The sequence below is a fragment of the Pieris napi genome, chromosome 14, assembly GCF_905475465.1.
Source record: "Pieris napi chromosome 14, ilPieNapi1.2, whole genome shotgun sequence".
Lineage (NCBI taxonomy): Eukaryota > Metazoa > Arthropoda > Insecta > Lepidoptera > Pieridae > Pieris > Pieris napi.
In genome coordinates, this window is record NC_062247.1 from 6,326,646 (window position 1) to 6,346,856 (window position 20,211).

At 33.4% G+C, this 20,211-nt stretch overlaps 1 protein-coding gene across 4 annotated transcripts; it reads right to left on the reverse strand.

Annotated features, from left to right (window-relative positions):
- Positions 1–656: 656 nt before the first annotated feature.
- Positions 657–20,065, reverse strand: LOC125056155 (PDZ domain-containing protein 8). 4 transcript variants are annotated; one of them, XM_047659124.1, is made up of 16 exons: positions 19,469–20,065; positions 18,085–18,163; positions 17,524–17,684; positions 13,509–13,691; positions 12,108–12,300; positions 11,829–12,039; positions 11,021–11,186; positions 10,519–10,719; positions 9,750–9,947; positions 8,924–9,543; positions 8,575–8,800; positions 7,373–7,481; positions 4,582–4,695; positions 2,974–3,097; positions 2,082–2,271; positions 657–1,956 (listed from the first exon to the last, which is right to left on the reverse strand). In XM_047659124.1, the coding sequence occupies exons 3-16, from the start codon at positions 17,674–17,676 to the stop codon at positions 1,816–1,818; spliced, it is 2,829 nt and encodes a 942-aa protein (XP_047515080.1). In that variant the 5' UTR covers positions 17,677–17,684; positions 18,085–18,163; positions 19,469–20,065; the 3' UTR covers positions 657–1,815. The 4 variants fall into 4 exon arrangements, with proteins under 4 accessions (XP_047515080.1, XP_047515078.1, XP_047515081.1 ...); XM_047659122.1 differs by lacking the exon at positions 18,085–18,163; XM_047659125.1 differs by lacking the exon at positions 18,085–18,163 and having other exon boundaries at positions 1,828–1,956; positions 2,082–2,267.
- Positions 20,066–20,211: the final 146 nt, after the last annotated feature.

Consider the following 20,211-nt stretch of genomic DNA (forward strand, 5'->3'; position numbering starts at 1 on the left):
GAGTAGATGCCCATTAATTTTTAATTTCCTTTATTTAACGACAGGACGTGTTTGCAAATTATTTTAACAATTTTATTTTTCATACTTTTAATTGAATTTAATATTTTTCCCACCGAGCAACTTTTGTCTCTAGTTGTTTGCTTGCGACTTTATTTACAAGGGTATGTAGCGTTATTGATTGGAATGATCACACCAAAACATTGCATTTAATAGGTATAGTCATTTTAGTGTAGTGACTATCTAAAATTTTATCGAAATACGTTTAACCTCTTTTAGTCAATTTTATATAACAAACTAGCTGACCCGGCAAACGTTGTTTTGCCATGTATTTTATTTCTAGGACAATTTTTTTTAGTTCAATAAAAATAGGGGTTGATCGTAGGGGGGAGAAAATTAGGGGTTATATTTATTTTTGTATGCTGTATCATAAAAAAATAAAAAATTCTAAGTATGTAATAAAATTTTTTAAAGTCACTTAGGGAGTTGAAAAATAGATAGCCGATTCTCAGACCTGACCTACTGAATATGCATATAAAATTTGATAAAAATCGGTCAGAGAAGTATGGTAACTAACATTGTGACACGAGAATTTTATATATAAAAAGAAGATATATATACAAACTTATAGGGAAATATAAAGCATTAAAACAAAGGAACACAATGAACAATGCATTTAATGTATCCAATTGTAAGAAGTTCGAGATCAGTTTGACCCCGCTCTCCTCACAATGAGTCATAACAGCAACGACAAGCAAAATTGCACCTTAATATTAATACACATAGTTCGTTCTTCATTAACTAATAAATAATTTCCTATTTACATTTTTAGGCAAATAATACCTTTAAGACCGTTTTTTCTCTCGTAAATTCTAACTTTTAGGTTTACTATAAGTCTCAACAATCATGCAGATTTCGTGCTTTGCGATGACGTCTTTATAGCTTTATTTTAAGGGTGGTTTTGGAATAAAAAAGTAAATAAAACTGCGAGTCTTTTAGTAAACCTTGTATATAACAATATGTAGTTAGGGCGGACTTCGGCATCTGAGACGACTTTAGAATTGACTAATTGACCAAATTCTAGTTAAAACCTACACTATATTGTATGCAATGAACGGGTCCTAGAACCAGTATTATAATAATCATAATTCCTAGGGTAGGGTAGGGTATCAGAAACGAATCTTAGCTTTAAGTGTGACTTCGATGCGCAAAAAATTTAAATTTAATGTCATATTTCACGCAAACTAGTATCGTTTCTGAATGTAACCTCTAGCACCCGTGTTTCCTATTTTCTCTCGTTTTAAATCACGGAATTCCTAGTATCGTGGATATGCCTGTCTTACTAAGGAAAAGGGATATAAGATTTTACTATTCGACGATATTGCGTATATCATCCCACGTTTACAAAAGGAGTATTAAAAATCCTCCCGAGACAACCTAGCGTGAGTAACAAACATTTAAAGGACACGTTATATATTAAAGTCAGTTCGGGACCTCACCCCCTCATCTTTGTCTAAAAGGTTTTTACGGGTTAGTTACCCCCTTTAAGGGGAATAGTTTTAACTATTAAAGAGGATATTTACATGATTCATCACTATACAAAAACTATCGCTTTCATAGTTAAGAAGTCTTCCGCAGAATGTTTGTTCAATTGACTTAAGGTCCAATTCTAACGACAACGTCAGGAGCATCTCGCAAGTGAATTTAAACCGTAATGTAAAGGAAAGAAGGTTCAAAATTATTTAAAAAGATCCGAGGTTATCGTTATACGTGATAGTTTACGCTTAATCGATGACACTTGTAGTATGGGAATAGGAGTTAAGTGTTATCGGGCCGTTGTGCGAGTTGTGCGGCGGCGCAACAATGCAGCATAAGAGCTGTAAGCGCGCAGGCGCGGCCCTCTCCTCCCTCCTCACCACTTGCATCTGAAGCCGATAGTTCTTCGCGTACGGCTTGCAACTAGAACAATTTATTATAGTTAAAAACAGCGGTTATCGCCAATCGAAAATAATCCAATTTGTTATTTTTTGTACAAACGTACATTAGTACAATATAATTTTTTAAATCTTATTCCCTATACTTACCATATCGTGTATCTGTGCGGCAGTTAGAGCAGCGGCAAGGGCGGGCGCAGAATCTCGGGCGGCTGCAAGTAGTGCGTCGGGCGGCAATTCGCTCCGCACCACGGGGGCCAATACCGCCCCAACCTCCCCTTGGGACAACCACGACGCGCCACACCCACTGAACGGGTTGCCTGACTCCAGGGATCCCTTCCTGCCCGATACAATGGTTCTAATTCCGTACACAAATTGGACTAAGCTAGAATTAATTACTGGGTATATTCGTAGTTGCTAATTTGTAAACGTACTACTAAGCCCCAAATAGCTGTTGAATATTTGTACTTATTACAAATGAATAAAGACAAATAAATAATAAAAAAAAATTAATTAATTATTAATTGTTTTAAATTTTTTTTTAATAATTTTTATTATTACTTTGTAAGAAAATTGTAAATACAAATTATACGTATGCATGATTAAATGAATAAAGTCCAGTTTAGACAAGCATTTGATTCACGACATCACTTGGGTATTGTATAACTTTTATGAATTTTTTCTGTTGTAAATAATACGCCCAATTTTTTTAATAATACCTATAAACAAAGAATCCGGTTCGGTTGAAAACAATTATGGAAAGTTCAAAAATGATTATCAGTGTAAGAACCTGTTCTGTAGGTTCCTGACCTTTATAGGAACAAAAAATATTGAATTGATCTTAGCGACGTTCCTAGCCAATTTAAACTATAACTAGCATTATTCCTATAACCGTAACATTACGTGGTGTTAATAGATTAGTATCTACATAGATTTACTTTTATGCGCCACGTATTTACGTGAAAATAATTTTTCCTAGTAGCGGCGGAAGTAATTGAGCTCCTTTCCCATCCATTAACAAATATCGTTTTCAATTCCTAACCTTGGTGTATGGCTTGGTGATGGCGGTAACGATCTCGAGGATGAATTGCTCTTAGCCACACAAAGGGAGTGTGCGGAACCAGCTCTTCGAAGTCCTGCAACCAGCGCACTCATTGCTCCACCGCCTATCAACAATATACACAAGGTCTAGCATATAAACAAGAACCTTGAAATATTAATATTACTTTAATTTACTTTTCGTTTTTTTCTACTTTCTCTTTGTTGTTTGTGCCTGCAAAATGTCTCGGAAATACTTCGAATCTGAGTCACGTAAATATTGAAAAGTTTTCAATATTTTTTGAAATTTACTATCGACCAATTGTATTTAATTAACGAAACAAATCTAAATAATCTATTAAATTAATACATCATAAATTAATAACATTTGTATATTTATTAGTATTTTAAAAACGATTTGCTATTAACAGTATTTATTTGGGTATAATGGCAAAAACGAAGGAGACATCGGTTCTAGCGTTCGAAAGCGGTCAGAGGAAATTAGCTGCATCATGATTCATGCATGAGTCATGCATATAACACATTAGGTCTTTCCCGCGCGTCTTACCGCTACAGGAAACAGGAAAAGATAAATATTAATCAATATTAAAATTTCACCTATGCTTATGTCAAGGAATAATGAAGCTTCATACAAAAGATAGCATGTTTAGTTCGATGGTTGCAGTTATTACTTTCTTTAAATCTCAGATCCCTTTGTAATTTATTTAAATTACCATTTTACAATTTGAAGAAAGCTTCTAAAACGTTTGCAAAATATCAAGAAATCTTGATAACAATCACAGTGCACCGCGATCTAGTTAAAAGATCACACATTGCGTAATTAATCCTTGAGGTTTGAATACTAGTACAATAGACTGTCTGTTACTTAAGACGTTTGGGTACTGGTACAATTAATCGTTACATGACCTAGTGCATAAGGTGTGATAATTGGATACACATCAGAAAACACGGCAGAATTGCAATGCTTTTCGTAAGGGTTGGCAATATTACAAACTGTACGTGGTGGTTCATAAATTATGAAGACGGAAAATTTTGTGGGTTTGGAGAAATAGGCGTTAGAAATGTAAAAGGAATTCGAGTGACTAAGTATATTCAAATAATTGTAAGGTAAAGGATACATTTGAATTTTCATATATAACACCCAAAAGGAGTTTTATAAGGAATTGTTAATTAAATTGATTACAATATTCGGGACAGCCCTAAAATAGGTTAGCACGGCACAGTGAATAAAAACCTGAATCAACCTGCATGTTTTGTAAATCCAGGTGTTAACTCTTAGCTGGCTTCAGTATTCAAATAGCTCGTCTGTACAAAGAAATAACCTAGTAAGCAAGTTATAAAAATATGTTTATTTGTTCGTGTCTAAAAATTGTAAAAGTTTCAAGAGAACTGAACCATGTATATAGTAATATAAAATTCGATTTGCCAAAAAAACTTAAATCTATTTCGAGAACTGTATGCCAGTCTGACTACAATAAGCCTTATGTTTAATTTGCATTGGCCTTACATTAAATATCTTACATTTTTGTAACGTAAAATTCTTCATGAAAGACAAGATATGTGAAGGAAAACGTAATAAAAATTATAGAACCTTCTTCGTGTACGTCTAGGGAATCCTTTCTTTCTTCTTTCTCGTCTTCTTCGGAGTCTGGATCGACATCGGCCTCGGTCGTTATTAGCTCGGGAGGTTGAAATCCAGTCGTTTCTACAAAGACAAACAGTATTAGATAATGCAGCAGTAAATAAATCTTAAATTTTGACCTGGGACCTTTAAATAAAGTATGAATTGGGTGGCGAGTCTATACGGATTAATCTGAATTAATTTAGCCAGTGTCAACGGTAAGTTATAACATTAATACGTTATAAATAATGATGATAAAGGCTATTAATGTAATCTGATTCCATAGCTGACAATGAAAGGTAACATTGCACATGATAAGAAAGATAAAGAAAAAAAAATAACTGCATAGATTAACAGACGTTTTTAAGTGTAGATACATTGAGTAAGCTAACAAAACTCTGCTTCTGATACTGTAAGAAATAGTTAGTCTGTTTGTAAATACATATTTTAATGTATTATTGTTTAATATTGTGTTGTTTTCTTCTATGTGTATGTATTGTTTTGTATTGGCGTTATCTGTAATAGTAGCTTATTTTGAAAAAAAAAAAAAAACCGTACATTATTCATTTCTTAATTAAAACTTAACAGCCTATAATAAATATTCAACCTATACTTCGGAAAGGAGAATAAAAGTATACACACGAACTTATATCCTACCTAAAACAAAGTAAATTTATATATAAGTAAAATATATATATTTAAGTTAATAAAGAGTTGAACGTCAGAATTAGCATCAATATCACATAATAACGTTACAAAATCCGCATTACACCAAGGTTAAACGAAAGGTTTAAATTGAAGTTTATAAAATTGTAAATATTTCACACGATTGCGATACAGAGATATATCAATTTCATAAGTGGAGCGAAGTAGTTTTCCGCAATTAATTTACGTAAGAGGCTTATTTAATACTGATATAGTATGAATCATTATTATTCACACCACGTAAAAGTTTTTATTGTATTCGCCTACTAGGACACAGAGGATTATAGCGTGGTACAAAATATGATAAATATGTGAGTGATACAGTTATGTAATATGAAACAAAAAATGCAGTTTCCTTGTTCGATGGTTGCGCTTCTTAACCCTGAAGTCAAGCGTTAGAATTCCTTCCGTGCATCAATGTGTTTCTGTGTGCATTAGCGTGTACGTTCTAGTTCGCATGGGAGGCTTAACTGGGAGTTGTTAAGGATATAATGAAAAATAATTAATGAAAGGTAGTACAGGTGTATATATAGATTATTATAGAGAAGTGTGTGAGAAAAATCACTTTAATATAAAAGTGATTTATCTCGCTTAGCTTAGAGAAGAAAATTTAATTTACGTGAGTCAACAAAGCATGCCAACAATAAGAATTATGGCCATCTTTAAACCTGTAATTAAACAGCTAATAAAGTTTATTTTGACAAAGATTCAGAAGTCAGTGACCGAAATGGAAACCATGATTTGGCTGGATGAAGCAAAACAGTTGGCAATGGCTCAATATGTATTTTAAAACGGCACGTGCAAAAACATGTCCTTATGTAGCATAAAATGCAATTACGTATTGAAATATTATTGAAATGTATAATGAACATCAGATAAATAACTATTCAGAGCAACTATTTGGACTATGTTCATTGGTGCTTGGGATATAAAAACAAAGAAATCGAAGCAGAAACCCGGGTTTAAAGAGTCTGTGCGAAGAGAAAACCGGCGTGGCAGTTATGCGAACTAAGTAATATAATTATTTGCTTGGCATAGTTCACAAAAATTATATACTATTATTTTTCATATTAAGTATCAAGATGATTACTATCAACATAACAAAAACAATTTAGTACTGCAATGACCTCAAATCCCACGACGTTTCTTTTCCGCACAGACTCAAACTCTACCAGATACATTTCTCTTTATAAACCCCCTCGTTCGCGGTAATTAAATACAAAGAAGATGTTAATACGACTGAGCTGGAATATTTTTAATAAACACCTGTTTGATATCATAATAGAATAATGAACTCGTAACAGTAGCGCGATGTATTAAAACACTAAAGCAAAGCATTGGATAATCTAATTCAGAACGATCATTGAAATTCTTATTGATACATTTCAAATAATTAGGCAGTTTAAGTTTAATTAGGGAAATTGCATCAATATTATCTTAGTACTAAGAATCTCTGTTTGATCTCTTATTTTAACTCTATTATAAAATATCAAATGTTAATCAAATTGTCGGGTATACCTATGCTATACAATTATACATATTCCTAAAAAATAATTGAAATTTTCAATACCAATTTATTTTAACTATTTTGGAGAAAGTAGAGATTACAGTAGCTTAGTAGTTCAAGAATACTTGGGTCGTGAAATATATATGTATGTTTGAAAATAAATTAAAAAACCTTTGTTACGAATAGTTATGACTTTTTAACTATGGTTAACGAAACTCGAACCTGGGTCTTTCTTTAGCGACCATTTATAATCCACAGACCACATGGAATATACATTACCTAGTATCGTTCTCATTATAATTAAAATAATAAAAATACTAACAAATTAGAACGTGGAACGAATACAGCGCTTTTCCGCAATCCTAATTTTATTGTTTCGCAACTTCTAGTATTTTGAAAACCTCGCGATGTCGCGTTCGCTTCTATATTTACCTTATTTAAGATTTCCTATTTAAAACTACTTTTGTTTACGGAATCAGTCGAAATACCCCCTATATTATATAAGAAAGTATTTATCATAAGTATGATATTTATAATAAAAATACATACCTCGATTTTGCTTGGGTATGCATGGTGAGGTCTCCTGACACTTGGTAACACATTTCTTGTGACAACACAATCCACAGTTTCGACATTGCATTGCGTCTTTGAGCCAAATCTAATGACAAGAAAAACCCGTTAACTAAGGAAAAAGTCTCTGAAATATCAATTATTATTTGTATTGGATTATAATAGACAATACACGCAATCATTCAATTTCCTTAATACATAGGCAGCATAGCTTTTGACCAGTGTCAGTGTCTCTCTTTGAGAATGCCGTCTGCTATTATTGGTACTGGTGATTTTTGCACCACATGGAAACATGCAAAGATTATACGAGACAATATGTACTTTATTAAGCTTTATAAATTGATAATCACTATTTAGTATTTATCTTTTATTAAATACCTTTTTGACTTTACAGGTTTTTTAGAATGCACATAAGTAAAACCATTATCGTAAGTCATGTTTAATGAATTTTACAAGAATTGAATACAGATTTCCTTCCGTCCCAATTAACTCCTAATTAGGTACAAATCGTGAAAAATAATAACCGATATTTATCTCAAATAGTTATGATTGAATATGTAACAACTGTAATAGAACACGCACGTGCGGACCAACTCAATGCCAAATTTCTAATATATTTCTGTAATAGATAAGGTAAACATCCTTACCTGTTTACAGAATGGAATTTTGGAATCTTTCATCACTAATAGTATTGATATTATAAAATTCTTCTAGTTTGTTTAAATTCCATTGATTGACAGAACTCGACAAATTTTAGTGTAATTTTGTATTTTTCTATTAAATGAGTAATGATAGCCGTGAATTTTCATTTCACTTTTATCTAAATTATATGATTAAAAAGAAACTAACGTTTATCTGCGAATTTTTGTATTAGGGATAAAAAGTTGATTCACTAGAACTTCGTAGCTTTAATCAATTTTTGGTTTGAAGATAATTAATATACTAGTCTGTTTTAATACACTAAATAAAGACCTTTGTAGTCTCTGAAATTGACAGGATTTAATTTTTACATATACGAGTTAAGGTTTATAACGGCAAGCAATGTATGCAACTTTCGTAACTTGAAATGGCGACCATGTTTGATGTTCAAGACCAAAGAATTATAATTATTTAAAAGAATACATAGTGTTTGTTTTCTTCTGTAATTTGAAAATCTATCATTCCAAAAAAACATATCATACCTTTTTATTACAGAAGTCGCATTGTGTGGACCGATGGAAGTGCGTACGTACGAAGTCGTGTGACGTAACAGACGTAGACACCACAGGAGCACGTGAGGGGACTCTAGTTGAAGGGCGGGGGGAAGAACGAGTGCCCGTGACGCCTTCCCACTCCCACCACACTAATGCATCTCCAAAACATAGGCACGGTTCGAAGCCAGCGTGAGATGAGAGGTTGTGGCTTTTGCTGCAAAATAAGTAAAACGTAACAAGGCTTAATGTGTTAGTAAAATTTACGTCTATAAGAACGTTATAGAAATCCTAACAAATATTATATCTTAGTCTTACTTCTTACACGTGTGCCAATTACCTAAATTTTATATCAACGTCGGGTGGTAGAAACTGGTACCGTTTCATGTGATGAGGAACAGTCGAATCTTGGCATTCAGACAATAGCGCCGCAAGTGGAATGTTAAGGTACCCTAGTAACACCTCATCTTTCTCTCCCGGGACGGTCACCCAAACGTTTATATTGAGGTATTTATGATTCTCATTTAGCTTAAAATCTGTTTCTTCATCGAAAGGAATGATTGGCTTTAATTGGACATTCTTCGTCCAAAACATTTGGCATATCTCAACATGCTCCGTCTGCCTTGGACCGCCAGCTTCGAAGAGTTCATCTTCTTCATTCTCCTTTTCAGAAACCTTGCATTCGGTTTCTGTACGTATAATGGGTACGTCAGGGTGTTTAACTGTCTTATTGGTTGTAACTTGGCGAAGTGGTGTACTAGCTCCAGAAGCTGGTGGTGTGCTTCCAGCAGAACTGTCAGAGGATTTGTTTTCAACGGAACACCTTCGTTTTCGTAGCCCGAAATTACTAGGTCCTATAGAATCCGTGGATTTAGTAAGCTGGCGTGCTATTTCAATCTTTTGTTTTCCCTGTGTATCGATGTCGTTTTGCTCAACTGTCTTTGCTGGAGAATCTGAATCCTGTGTTAAATATTATTCAATTAATCCAAAAATCAGTAACAGTCGTATAATAATTATAGATCTTATTCTCAGTTTGTTTTATTATTATGTCTTTTTAATACGTGTTTTGTGATATTCAATACACAATAATAAAGTTCTAGCAATTCCATGGACCGTAGTTAATAATATTTACCTAAGTGTGTTTTCAAGTCGAATTTTAAACTTACTTGCACGTTAGTCTTAGAAGCAGACCGCATTCCTTGTAATCCCTTGACTCCTTCCATGACTTCTGAAACCCGTCTAAAGGAGAAGTTAGTCCTCAATCGTTTTGGTTCGTCATCTCTTCTTGTCACACCTCCAGCTCCACCCCGCCGTACACGGACTGTTACCGCACGACGCTCAACGCTACGTAGGAGCTTGGCAACCTACAATTTATATTTAAAATGCTTAAACAATTTTTGAATGAAACTGAAGGATTTCTTTTTTTAATAGATTTCAATTCCATTTATAAAACCGATCATATTCAGAATACTGTGTCCGCTGTATATTGGAATTTTAATTTTAAAAATGAATAACAATATTTTAAGTTAGGGTTCTACTATATATTTAACTGTATATCGATCTATCATTCCATCTATCCTTACATTCTTCGGACACGTATCCCGGCGTGGTGATCAGTCCATAGAACGCCTTGTCGTCCAGGGGAAGCTGGAAAGCACTAGACCGCGCGGAAGGTCACCTACGCGTTGGACTGACCAAATCAAGCCAGCCGTAGAAGATTCACCCAATCAGTGCAGCAGGATGACCTCTAATAGGCAACGATGGCGAAACGTCGTGAACCGCATCACATCTGCCCCATTTATTACCACTACTTCATAGCGATTACGACCGCTCAGTCAAGAGTGCACCGGATAGGAATAATTTCAATCGACACATTAACAGCTGGTTATCTTATTGTAATCCTGTAATCCTGTAAATTAGGACTTTTATAATTACCTGTGCTACATTAGTAACAGGCTTGTTATCTATCGCTAAAACCACGTCGTCTCTCCGAAGATCAGCTCTGTATGCCGGTGACATAGGTACAACCGTGTCTACTAGGACGACACCAACACCTTGACAGCATACAAGGCCTAGAGGGCCATTCACTGCTGGGAGTACTATGTCGAGTACAAGAATACCACGTCTTAGGGACACCTAAAACAGAGTTATCTATAAGTCTATCTTTATTCGTTAGTTAAATTCTCAAAGAAATATAAATATTAAACACAGAATTTTTTTTAAGGGGTTGTAGGAATTATAATTTTGACCTACTAGATAATTTTTTAAATATTAGTGTAATCATAAATCTCTAATAAAGAGATAGAGTTCTTTATTTATTTGCACGGCAATGAAGGTTTTACCGCAAATGTCGTAACTGCAACTATAATTGGATATAAAATATAAACGATGAATTCTTTACCTAAATCTGTATATATTTACTATTTCCGTAACTCACCCAAGCATGAGAATCTACAGCTAGAGCGGCTCGAACAATGCCGATATTTCCGGGCCAGTACAGTCGACTCACTTCTACCAGCCTGACGGTGAGACGGCCCTGTGGTGTAGGACCATCTTCGCCTTCGGTACTGCCAGGTTCTGACTTTGGGAAGAATGGCTTATACCTGTAGGACAATAGTTTTGGCTTTAGGTTTTTATATACTTTAATATAGTTTTTTAATGTAAGAGAAATTATAAGATTAAAAGCTGTTTCATGCTATGTTACGCTTGTTGAAAGTGATTAGGTAGATACTTAAGAAAGTACAGTATAATGGCCAACATTATATGGCCGCCAATAAATGGTTGGATTAAATTTGAAGCACACAAAATGATGGACAGCTTTCTTTGGATTAAAATTAAAATTATAAGACCGTCATTCAACGCGTGTTTCAATTTGTTAAAGCTTATTTTATGTTAAATGTTGTGTTATACTTGATTAAATAAAACTTTACAGAATATTTATATATTTTTTTAAATCATTTATTAATATATTATCACGGTTATACCAGCGTTAGAAATTGAAATTCGGAAAGTAATGGCAGAATTAGAGAAACTTCAATTATGAATAAAAAATATAATTTAAATACAGTTTAGGAAAATAAATATCAGGCTCATATAAAATATAAACAGAATTGAAATAACAAGAAAGAAAATTTAATAAATCAAAAGGCTCAATAAAATACTTCGAAAGATTTCCTATACGCGGATATAGAAATAAGACCTTAACGCATGTTGTTTAGAATTATAGGACCATATAGGGCACATACCGTATCTTGTAATTAGGAAGTGTATGTCTCTGTGCAACCGCTCGCCTTATATGAGCGGCGACAAGGGCTGCCAATCTTGGCTTGAGCTGTCTTCCTTGGAAGCGACCTCGTACTCGGAGCTCAAGTTTAGGCTGGTTTTCGAAAGCCAGCGCCCAGTGCGTGTACGGCGTTCTACGGAACATCACACGGACAGTACCACTGATGCTCTCGACTGAAAATTTAATACAAATGTTCGTAAGAAGTTCCATACTATTTTTTTATTTTACCTAAAAAACTTACCCGTGATAGATATGTTAGCGATTTTCCCCAGTAACATAACTGCGTCAACTTCAATCCTGAAGCTGCCGTCGTAAGTTAGGTCCAGTCGTAAATCTAAGGATCGGAGTCTCGCCCCATCTTCCTCTAATTCTCCGCTCACTACGCGGAGGTTTGACAAACTGGGAAATTCTGTTCCTACTTCTAGTGAACGTAACTGTAACAGAAGAAAATAAGACTTAAGAGCCTGATACCCGGAAGTGCTGAACAATCAGCTTCTTCATAACGCTTAGTAGTTTTGTTAATATTGATGTTTTTCTTAATTTTGCTTTTGAAATTTAAGCCACTTTTTAACTATTTGTGATCAACGCACTACCTGCCGCGATGATTTTTGTATAAGGTTAACGAATGTTGGGCATACAAAAAGTGAACAAGCAGAGTTTTTCCCTAATGCAAGGTAAATTTTCTCTTTAAAATTTTTGTGTTATACTTTAATTCGTGTATGTTAATTGATATATGTTTTAATAAACGTTAAGGAAAATAAATAAATATAGGGCTGTCCGATTAAACGAAAATACTTAATAGATATATGAATTGTGTTAAATTTAATTGTGTCAGGGCGACAAATACAAAATCGAACATTATTGACCTCATTTATGTATTCCGTGTTAAGGCATCAAGTTAATAATATATCATTACGAGGCTCTACAATCTAGGAAGTTGATTTTTGTAATCAATAAAGAGCATATTTCAATAATATTATAGTAATCTTAGGAATATGAACGCGTGTATAGGGTTATTAAATATGTCCATAATAAATAATCACCTTATACTTCTATAGCGTAAATAAATCGATATTGAGATAGTTGAAGTTATGCTATGTCCCTCCTACTTCCTTAGTCTATAGACTGTGTAGTGTGTTGTGTGTAAATATCGAAGATATATATCAAAAATTAAAATGTATTTGATTTTTTTATCAACTGTTGAATACGTTAAAATTTTGATTCCCAGGTAATTAGAAAATATAAGTAGAATACGGTGCAAATGCCTGCTGAAAATTCTATTTAGATTCAAGTTGGGTAAATTTATAACAAATGGGTAATATTCATATTGACTTTACTAAGTATTAAATATACATGAAACTGAGTTGATTTAAACTACATGGATCTGTTGTCTCTGTACCTCAACAATTTCATTTTAATGTCGCGAAAGTTCACACCATGTAACAAAATAAAAATATTATATATAATATACCAGTATTTAATTAACATAAGAAATTTAGAAGTAAATCGCCTGTGAGTTTTACAGAAACATAATAATTTCTAAAGGAATAGAACTAATGACCTGGTTAAATGCAATGTACAATTCGCCAGCGTGTCTTGGAATATACGCCATATTTACGTTGGTTCTATAAACTATAGTTACCGTAAGAGATTCAAATATCTTTCCTGATGATGTCTTAGCAAGTAATTCTGCCAGCTCATTCGCCATACGTCTTCTTAACCATCGCGTGTCAGCCGTACTTTGCTGAAAGATAAATTGTAGCATCCCATTCAAGGCTCCCTCTGGAGTGCTGCCGGCACCATGGCATAATTCATTCAGAATTTCCTGTAATGAAATAATCGACAGATTTTTTAATTCAACAATTAATAATAATTAAAGTGTTTTAAGTATTTGACATAGAGATAGACACTAATTAATATATAATCAACTTTATGTACTTATGACAATTGTATATAACTGCTATAAACTTTGAAGAGATAGATATATGATACGTTGAAGAGAAATGTTTTGTGGGCTTCAAATACTTTATTAATCTAGCAATATTACAAATATAGCGATATTCTATTATATTACATAGATCTTTCGATAGATAATTATAATTATATAAATTAATGTAAGGCTAATCTCCTCAACAGTCGTAGAACAGGAACAAATAGTTAGTGAACGTCGTCAAATTGAAAGTTGATTGATTTAAGTAATTTGATATTTGCGCAGTGCTTCGCTTCGCTCCCTTTTGGATTACATTAGCCAATACCAATGTTTGTACATCTGAAGTTGTATAATTTTTTTATGGAAATAAATATAATATTTACTTAAGTTTAATACCTATGTAAGAGGCAGAGGCATTTGTATTTGAGTAGGTAATTCACCAAAACAAAATTGTAACAGGTAAAACTTGCAACGTTGTTTTAGTAAGTAAAAGTTATTTTAAAAACTCGATTAGTGTACACGTGCAAATTTTTACATATAAACATTATTGCGTGAAACACATTTAAGTAAATTAAGCTATGATACACAATTTTAGCCGTGTCCTAATCAGTAAACTGTCGGATTTTTTTTACTGTATATGCTGCAGAGCTCAGCCCATTCGAAAGAAAGAAGTATCTATGTGTGGGCCCCACTGGAGTTTACTATCTATTGTTATGTCTGTTCTGTATCACTGTCCTTAACTTTCAGTTTACCAATATCTCGCTTTATGCTAGTAGTTGTAATCTTATACATTACATAAATTAAATCTAATACATTTTGTTTTATTCTCATTAAGTAGTAAGTTATTTACATTAACTATACGTTGATAAAGAATGGGAGGTCGTTTACGTAAATCAGGAATAAGAAAGGCCCGTGAATCAAGGCTTGGGGGACGTCGATTGACACATGTGAACCCTGAGAGGTTGACATTCACTCTTTGGATCCTTCCCTTTAAATATGAATTCATCAGGCTGGAAACTTTGCCATCAAAGCCATAGTGTTGAATCTTTCCAACCCGTATATCAGGATGAACACAGCCTTTGACATCTCACAAATGACGCCGACTCTATCTATGTTTCTTCCCAGGCTTTTAATATGTCTAAAATCAACTTCCCAGCGGCATCGTTTGTGGAGCGACCCTTAGTAAAACTATACTGTTTATTATGCAAAAGGTTTTTTTTGACGTGATAACGTCTTTGAAATCGTTTTAGTCGGGTGACATGTTCAGAAACTTGTGTCACACCAAAACCTCACGAGCGCGATCGCAGGTATAACGAGAGAGAGACGGACCGATCTCCCGTCTCATCTCGAGCGCTGCCAGTCATTCCGTGAATGTATGAAGAAAAATGTATATCATAGTCGAATAAGTAAACTTGTCATTTTACACCCGAAATTTATCATCAAAAGTGTGAATAAAACGATAGATGTAATTTAAAATTTGAAAAAATTGTTATCTTCATTAATTCCTTACTTCCCAAAAACTTATATCACCAATAAGACGTTATCACGTAAACATCTCGATCGTAAACCTACTTTACAAACAACCAATATTTTTTATTTAAATGTAAAGAAATTTAGCATGCATTAGCTTTTCAAAAATTTTGCTCTACCTGAAACAGGTCTAAAGTTTGACGGACCAGACTTACTACCAGCGTTGAACAATGGTGTAATCTTACTTAATTTCCGGAATTACTCCACAATTAATACATCAGTTAAAAATTACAGCGAATTCAGAGTTTATTACATCAATAACGGAATTTAAAATGTCTGTTGACATATATATGTATATTGTATACTATTTTTTAAATAAATAAGCTTAAAAGTTTTAAAAGCAATAAATGCGGAGTCATCGCGCGCACATTTTTGCCCTGCCCCGCAGTGAGTCAACGTTAGGCAGTCCCACAAAAACATTGTTCTAGTGACGTTTTGGAGCGCTCCAACGAAACTTTGAAGTCAGCTTACGTGATGCTGATTTGGTGTCACGTGACTGAGGCTAAATTCTTACCTTTGTGTATTTTGTTTATGTTAATTTATCTTCAGAATGTATTAATACTTTCTATACAGTCTACTTAATTACATATTATATAAAGAAAAATCTAATCGAAATACTCTTTTCGGTAGAACCCATTTTCCGGACCGTTTGGTATAATAAATTAACTACTCAAAGGTGCTACAGTTAGTATTGTTAAAAAAAGCCAATTTAAATATAATATACTTACTATACCAAAACCTGACAAGCAAATGATTATTCCTAAATGTTAAAGTGTATTTTACGTAATGTTAAAAGTTAACTTTTCAATTCAAAATCAATGAAAGTTCTAGTCTATTATAGTTAAGTTTTGGAAATAAAGGCTATTATTATTATTATTATACTTTGAATTCGAAAATGGTTTTGGGGAAAAGACAAACATTATGAAGATTTTTAAGTTCGAAGTTAAGAAACCGAACGATTACGTGCTATTAAATTTTAGTAAATTAGGGCGAAAGATTAAAGAGCTTACAATTGAAGCGAAACGGCGTCGTTAAATGATAAGTTATCATGTTTCCACCTCGTTTTGCCTTATATTAAAAGCTGTAACCATCCCATAACAATTTTATGTCGTTCTTTAGTCATTACTCGTTTATTGGATTTTTAATTATTTTTCTTTTTGGCAATACGTTTGTGTCTGTTATTAGTGTTTTAAAAATAGTACATAAATACACATATAATAAATAGTAATAGGGTAAATAAAATCTTGCAAATAAAGTTATTATCGAAAACAATAATTTTAAATAATGGTGCATATTATTAGGAAAATCGTCTTGTTTGTTTATTAAATAAATGTATGATAAATAATAATTATTTATTTACTAAGAACATTTTATGGAAATAACTTCTCGCTTGTGGACTGTACGATAAATATTTGATGTAACTTTCGACATATTCCTTGGGGGCAATAGCTTCTAGTAATATTATTTTCGGTTACTTCTCTGCATATTACTTTTATATAAAGAGTATGTATAATATTTCACACCTGACATAACATAGAGTTCTGAATAGTATCATCAGTTTTAACTGAAATTCTAATCACACAAAATCCTTTTTTCTTACAGATTAATTTTTAAATTTATAACCTATAAAATATATAGTGTGCTTATTCGGACTTTGATACCTTTTTTTCTATTTTTATGTCCAAGGAAATACATGTACGCGTCCTCCATCCTGGTGAAGGTTTTAGGGATATATACATCTCTATTGATGAGAGAACCGGGTGAACATCCACTAGATCCAACATCGGATAGTACCAACACTGCCGCATTCCAAAAGCCCTTGAGATCGCTTTCGCATTCTACCGGGGATTCCGCGTGGTCACCTAGCTCCACCACATGTTTCAAATATTCAGGTCAGTAGTAAAGACGGGCGTACCCTCTCTAACTGTCATGGAAATTACGTGCCGTTATCTCTCTCGTTCAGCTGATGCCTTCTGTAACATTTCCAGTTCACAGACCACAGGGCAGAGCGAGGTTGTCACCCAGAACAACAGTATGGCGTAGTATTGACCATCACGGACACTAAGCTAATGTGTATTGCGACTAATTCCTATTAATCGTTTTGCCGATAAACATAATTTATCGATATTATATTTGCATGCTAAGATTTTTTCTGCTAAAAAAACATAAAAACCAAAATCTGCGTGGAAATACTTACAGGAGGTAATGTGATTGGAATGCTAAAGTCTTCATCTGTTTGGTGTTCCTTCTCAAACGGTCTAAAGAAATAAAGCAATAATGCTAATGGAATTGTCAGGGCTGATACGGCGCCAAAAATGGCAGCCATGAACAGCCACCACCAGTCTGGCATTATAACACCTAGAGGAAAACTTAAGTTATTTCGGATTACCCTATCTTACCATAATTAACATTTGCTATGTATAACAATTAAATAAATAGTACATACAGTAACGACACATCACAAAACTGAAGAGAAAGGGTCTAGAAAACTAAGACTGAGCAGTAATAAAGTAGGATTATATTGTACTTGCTTGATTACTTCTCAGTAATATAATAAACGAATATTTTAAGAGAAATGAGGGTTATATTTTAAATGTATCCTGAATCGCGTTCGGATAATCAGATTCTCTATTCATTTTGAGACCAGAGCGACCCGGTGCCGAAGTCAATATGTACCAGGTAAGTAACGGCTTTCCCAAGGTAGATATGTACCAAGGTTTACTATCTTGTAGGTACGTACATATATGCTTTTACTAACTTTATTTTCGTTTGTGTATCTTTATTGCTGCGTCTCCAAGGCCCGATAGTGCCATCAAGTTTTCGTGTATATTTGTTATCTTAAGGTGGGAACTGACCAATGTTACGAGGTGTAATGTAACATGTAATGTAATGTTGTACAGCGAGCATTCGTGCAGTCAGTACGTCGTGTTACGTTGTTTTTCCCCGTAACACGACATACTGACTGCACGAATGCTCGCTGTGTAACATTACATTACATGTTACATTACACCTCGTAACGTTGGTCAGTTCCCACCTTTAAACACACGAACATATATTTAAACTGTATTTATTATGTTTTGCAAGGTTTGAACTCATCTGAACAGTATGAATTGTAAACGTTGTGATATAATAATAATAATTTGAAGTCCAAAATATATATGTATGTACATATAATAATTAGCATTTCTACTAAACTCTTGTTTAGCGTATGTGCGGATATGGAACCTCCCTAGGATTTGAGGCAAAGCAGTGCTAAATCATCTTTTTCTATGTTGACGACACTGTTATGAAGTATAAGATCGACGGTAATCATCTTAATACTTAATATGAAATAAATAAATTTATATAATTTTTGTGAATATAATAAATATCGCGTTGTAAATTAGAAATTTATTAGTTCGCATAACCGCCACCAAAGATCCTTTTCCGCACTGACTCTTCATGATAAAGGATAATAAACTAATGAAAGTGGAAAAAAATATTTTTTAGAATAAATGAAATGTTAGTGATGAATTTTATATCCCTTAACATATATTTTCTGCGCAGAACTCAATTTATTTTAAGTACAAAAGTTATGTTAGGTAATTTTAATACTTAATAAATAAATAGTATTAATGTATTGCGTGACCGAGCACTTCCGTAATTGGGTAAAATTTAATTAAGTAGAATCATTGTTATTTCACTAGAATTTGGTCAGTTTTATATTTACTGAAAATATTATGTTTATGGTATCATGTTAATATTGACTATTTACTAAAAAACACACACAACTTTCAGATTATAAATTAAATTTTGTAACGTTATCATATTTTCTGTTTACGTACACGAATAACTTTTAAATGTATTTATTTCATTTTCCTTTAATTATGCCTATGATTTTGTAGTGATATATATTATTTTGTTCTGTGGGTGAATGTTTCGTTCGTTATGTATTTTAATATCATTTAAACAACATCTAATCAAAAAACTAATGACAGTGTTAAAAAAGACCCCAATTATTTAGGAGCTGAGTAACAAGAAATAAGCTTATCACCGCAACAGAACGTATAAAATCGGTTAAAATAAATAAAACGGTTTAACCAAAACATAAAATTTATTTCACGTACTTATAATAAATATCAAAGAAAAATCGCGTCACTCACCTGCTAACAGATTTACCTAAAAACAACATTCCTTGCATTAAAATCCATTGTCACCCCAGCAATTGACAAACAACTATAAACTATACATATCATTTTATATCACTATATGATCCGTGGCGGTTATTTCACATTAGGGACATTTTGGGCCGACCGGCAGCGAAACTTGCGTCACGAAGACTACATAGAAAATTATTTTGAAATGCAACGAGCATGCGCGAAGGAGCGATCAGACTTGTATCTTCAGAGTCTTTTAATTGTCTCTAGCCTACAATTAACATTTGATTTGGAAATGGTTATGTTATTTACGATCAGTTTTGTCGTTCTAACAACTGACTGTTATAAGTCTTGTTGGTGGCCATGAGGACGCTTGCGCGTGTATAAAATCGATACGGGTAACAGGTAGAAATCAAAGCGATAGACATACGTTTGACAGAGATGGATCTAAATTCTTATTGCAATATTGTGATACGTATTGAGTATTGATATATAAAACTAGGTTGTAGGTAGGTGGTAGGAAACATGGGTTACATGGCACAGGCGATAGCGGTTTTCATGACTTTGTGTAAGTTGTATCATTGCTTACACGGAACATGTTTATATATCCATTAATATTAAATGATTGATATTTTAATGATTTTTACAAGTGTCTTCCTAACTTCCAGCCTTCGTCTCTACACATTGGTTCGTTTTGAAGTGTAAGGATAGGAGGAAAGTTACAGTTGTAGAATTTGTAAAATACTGGA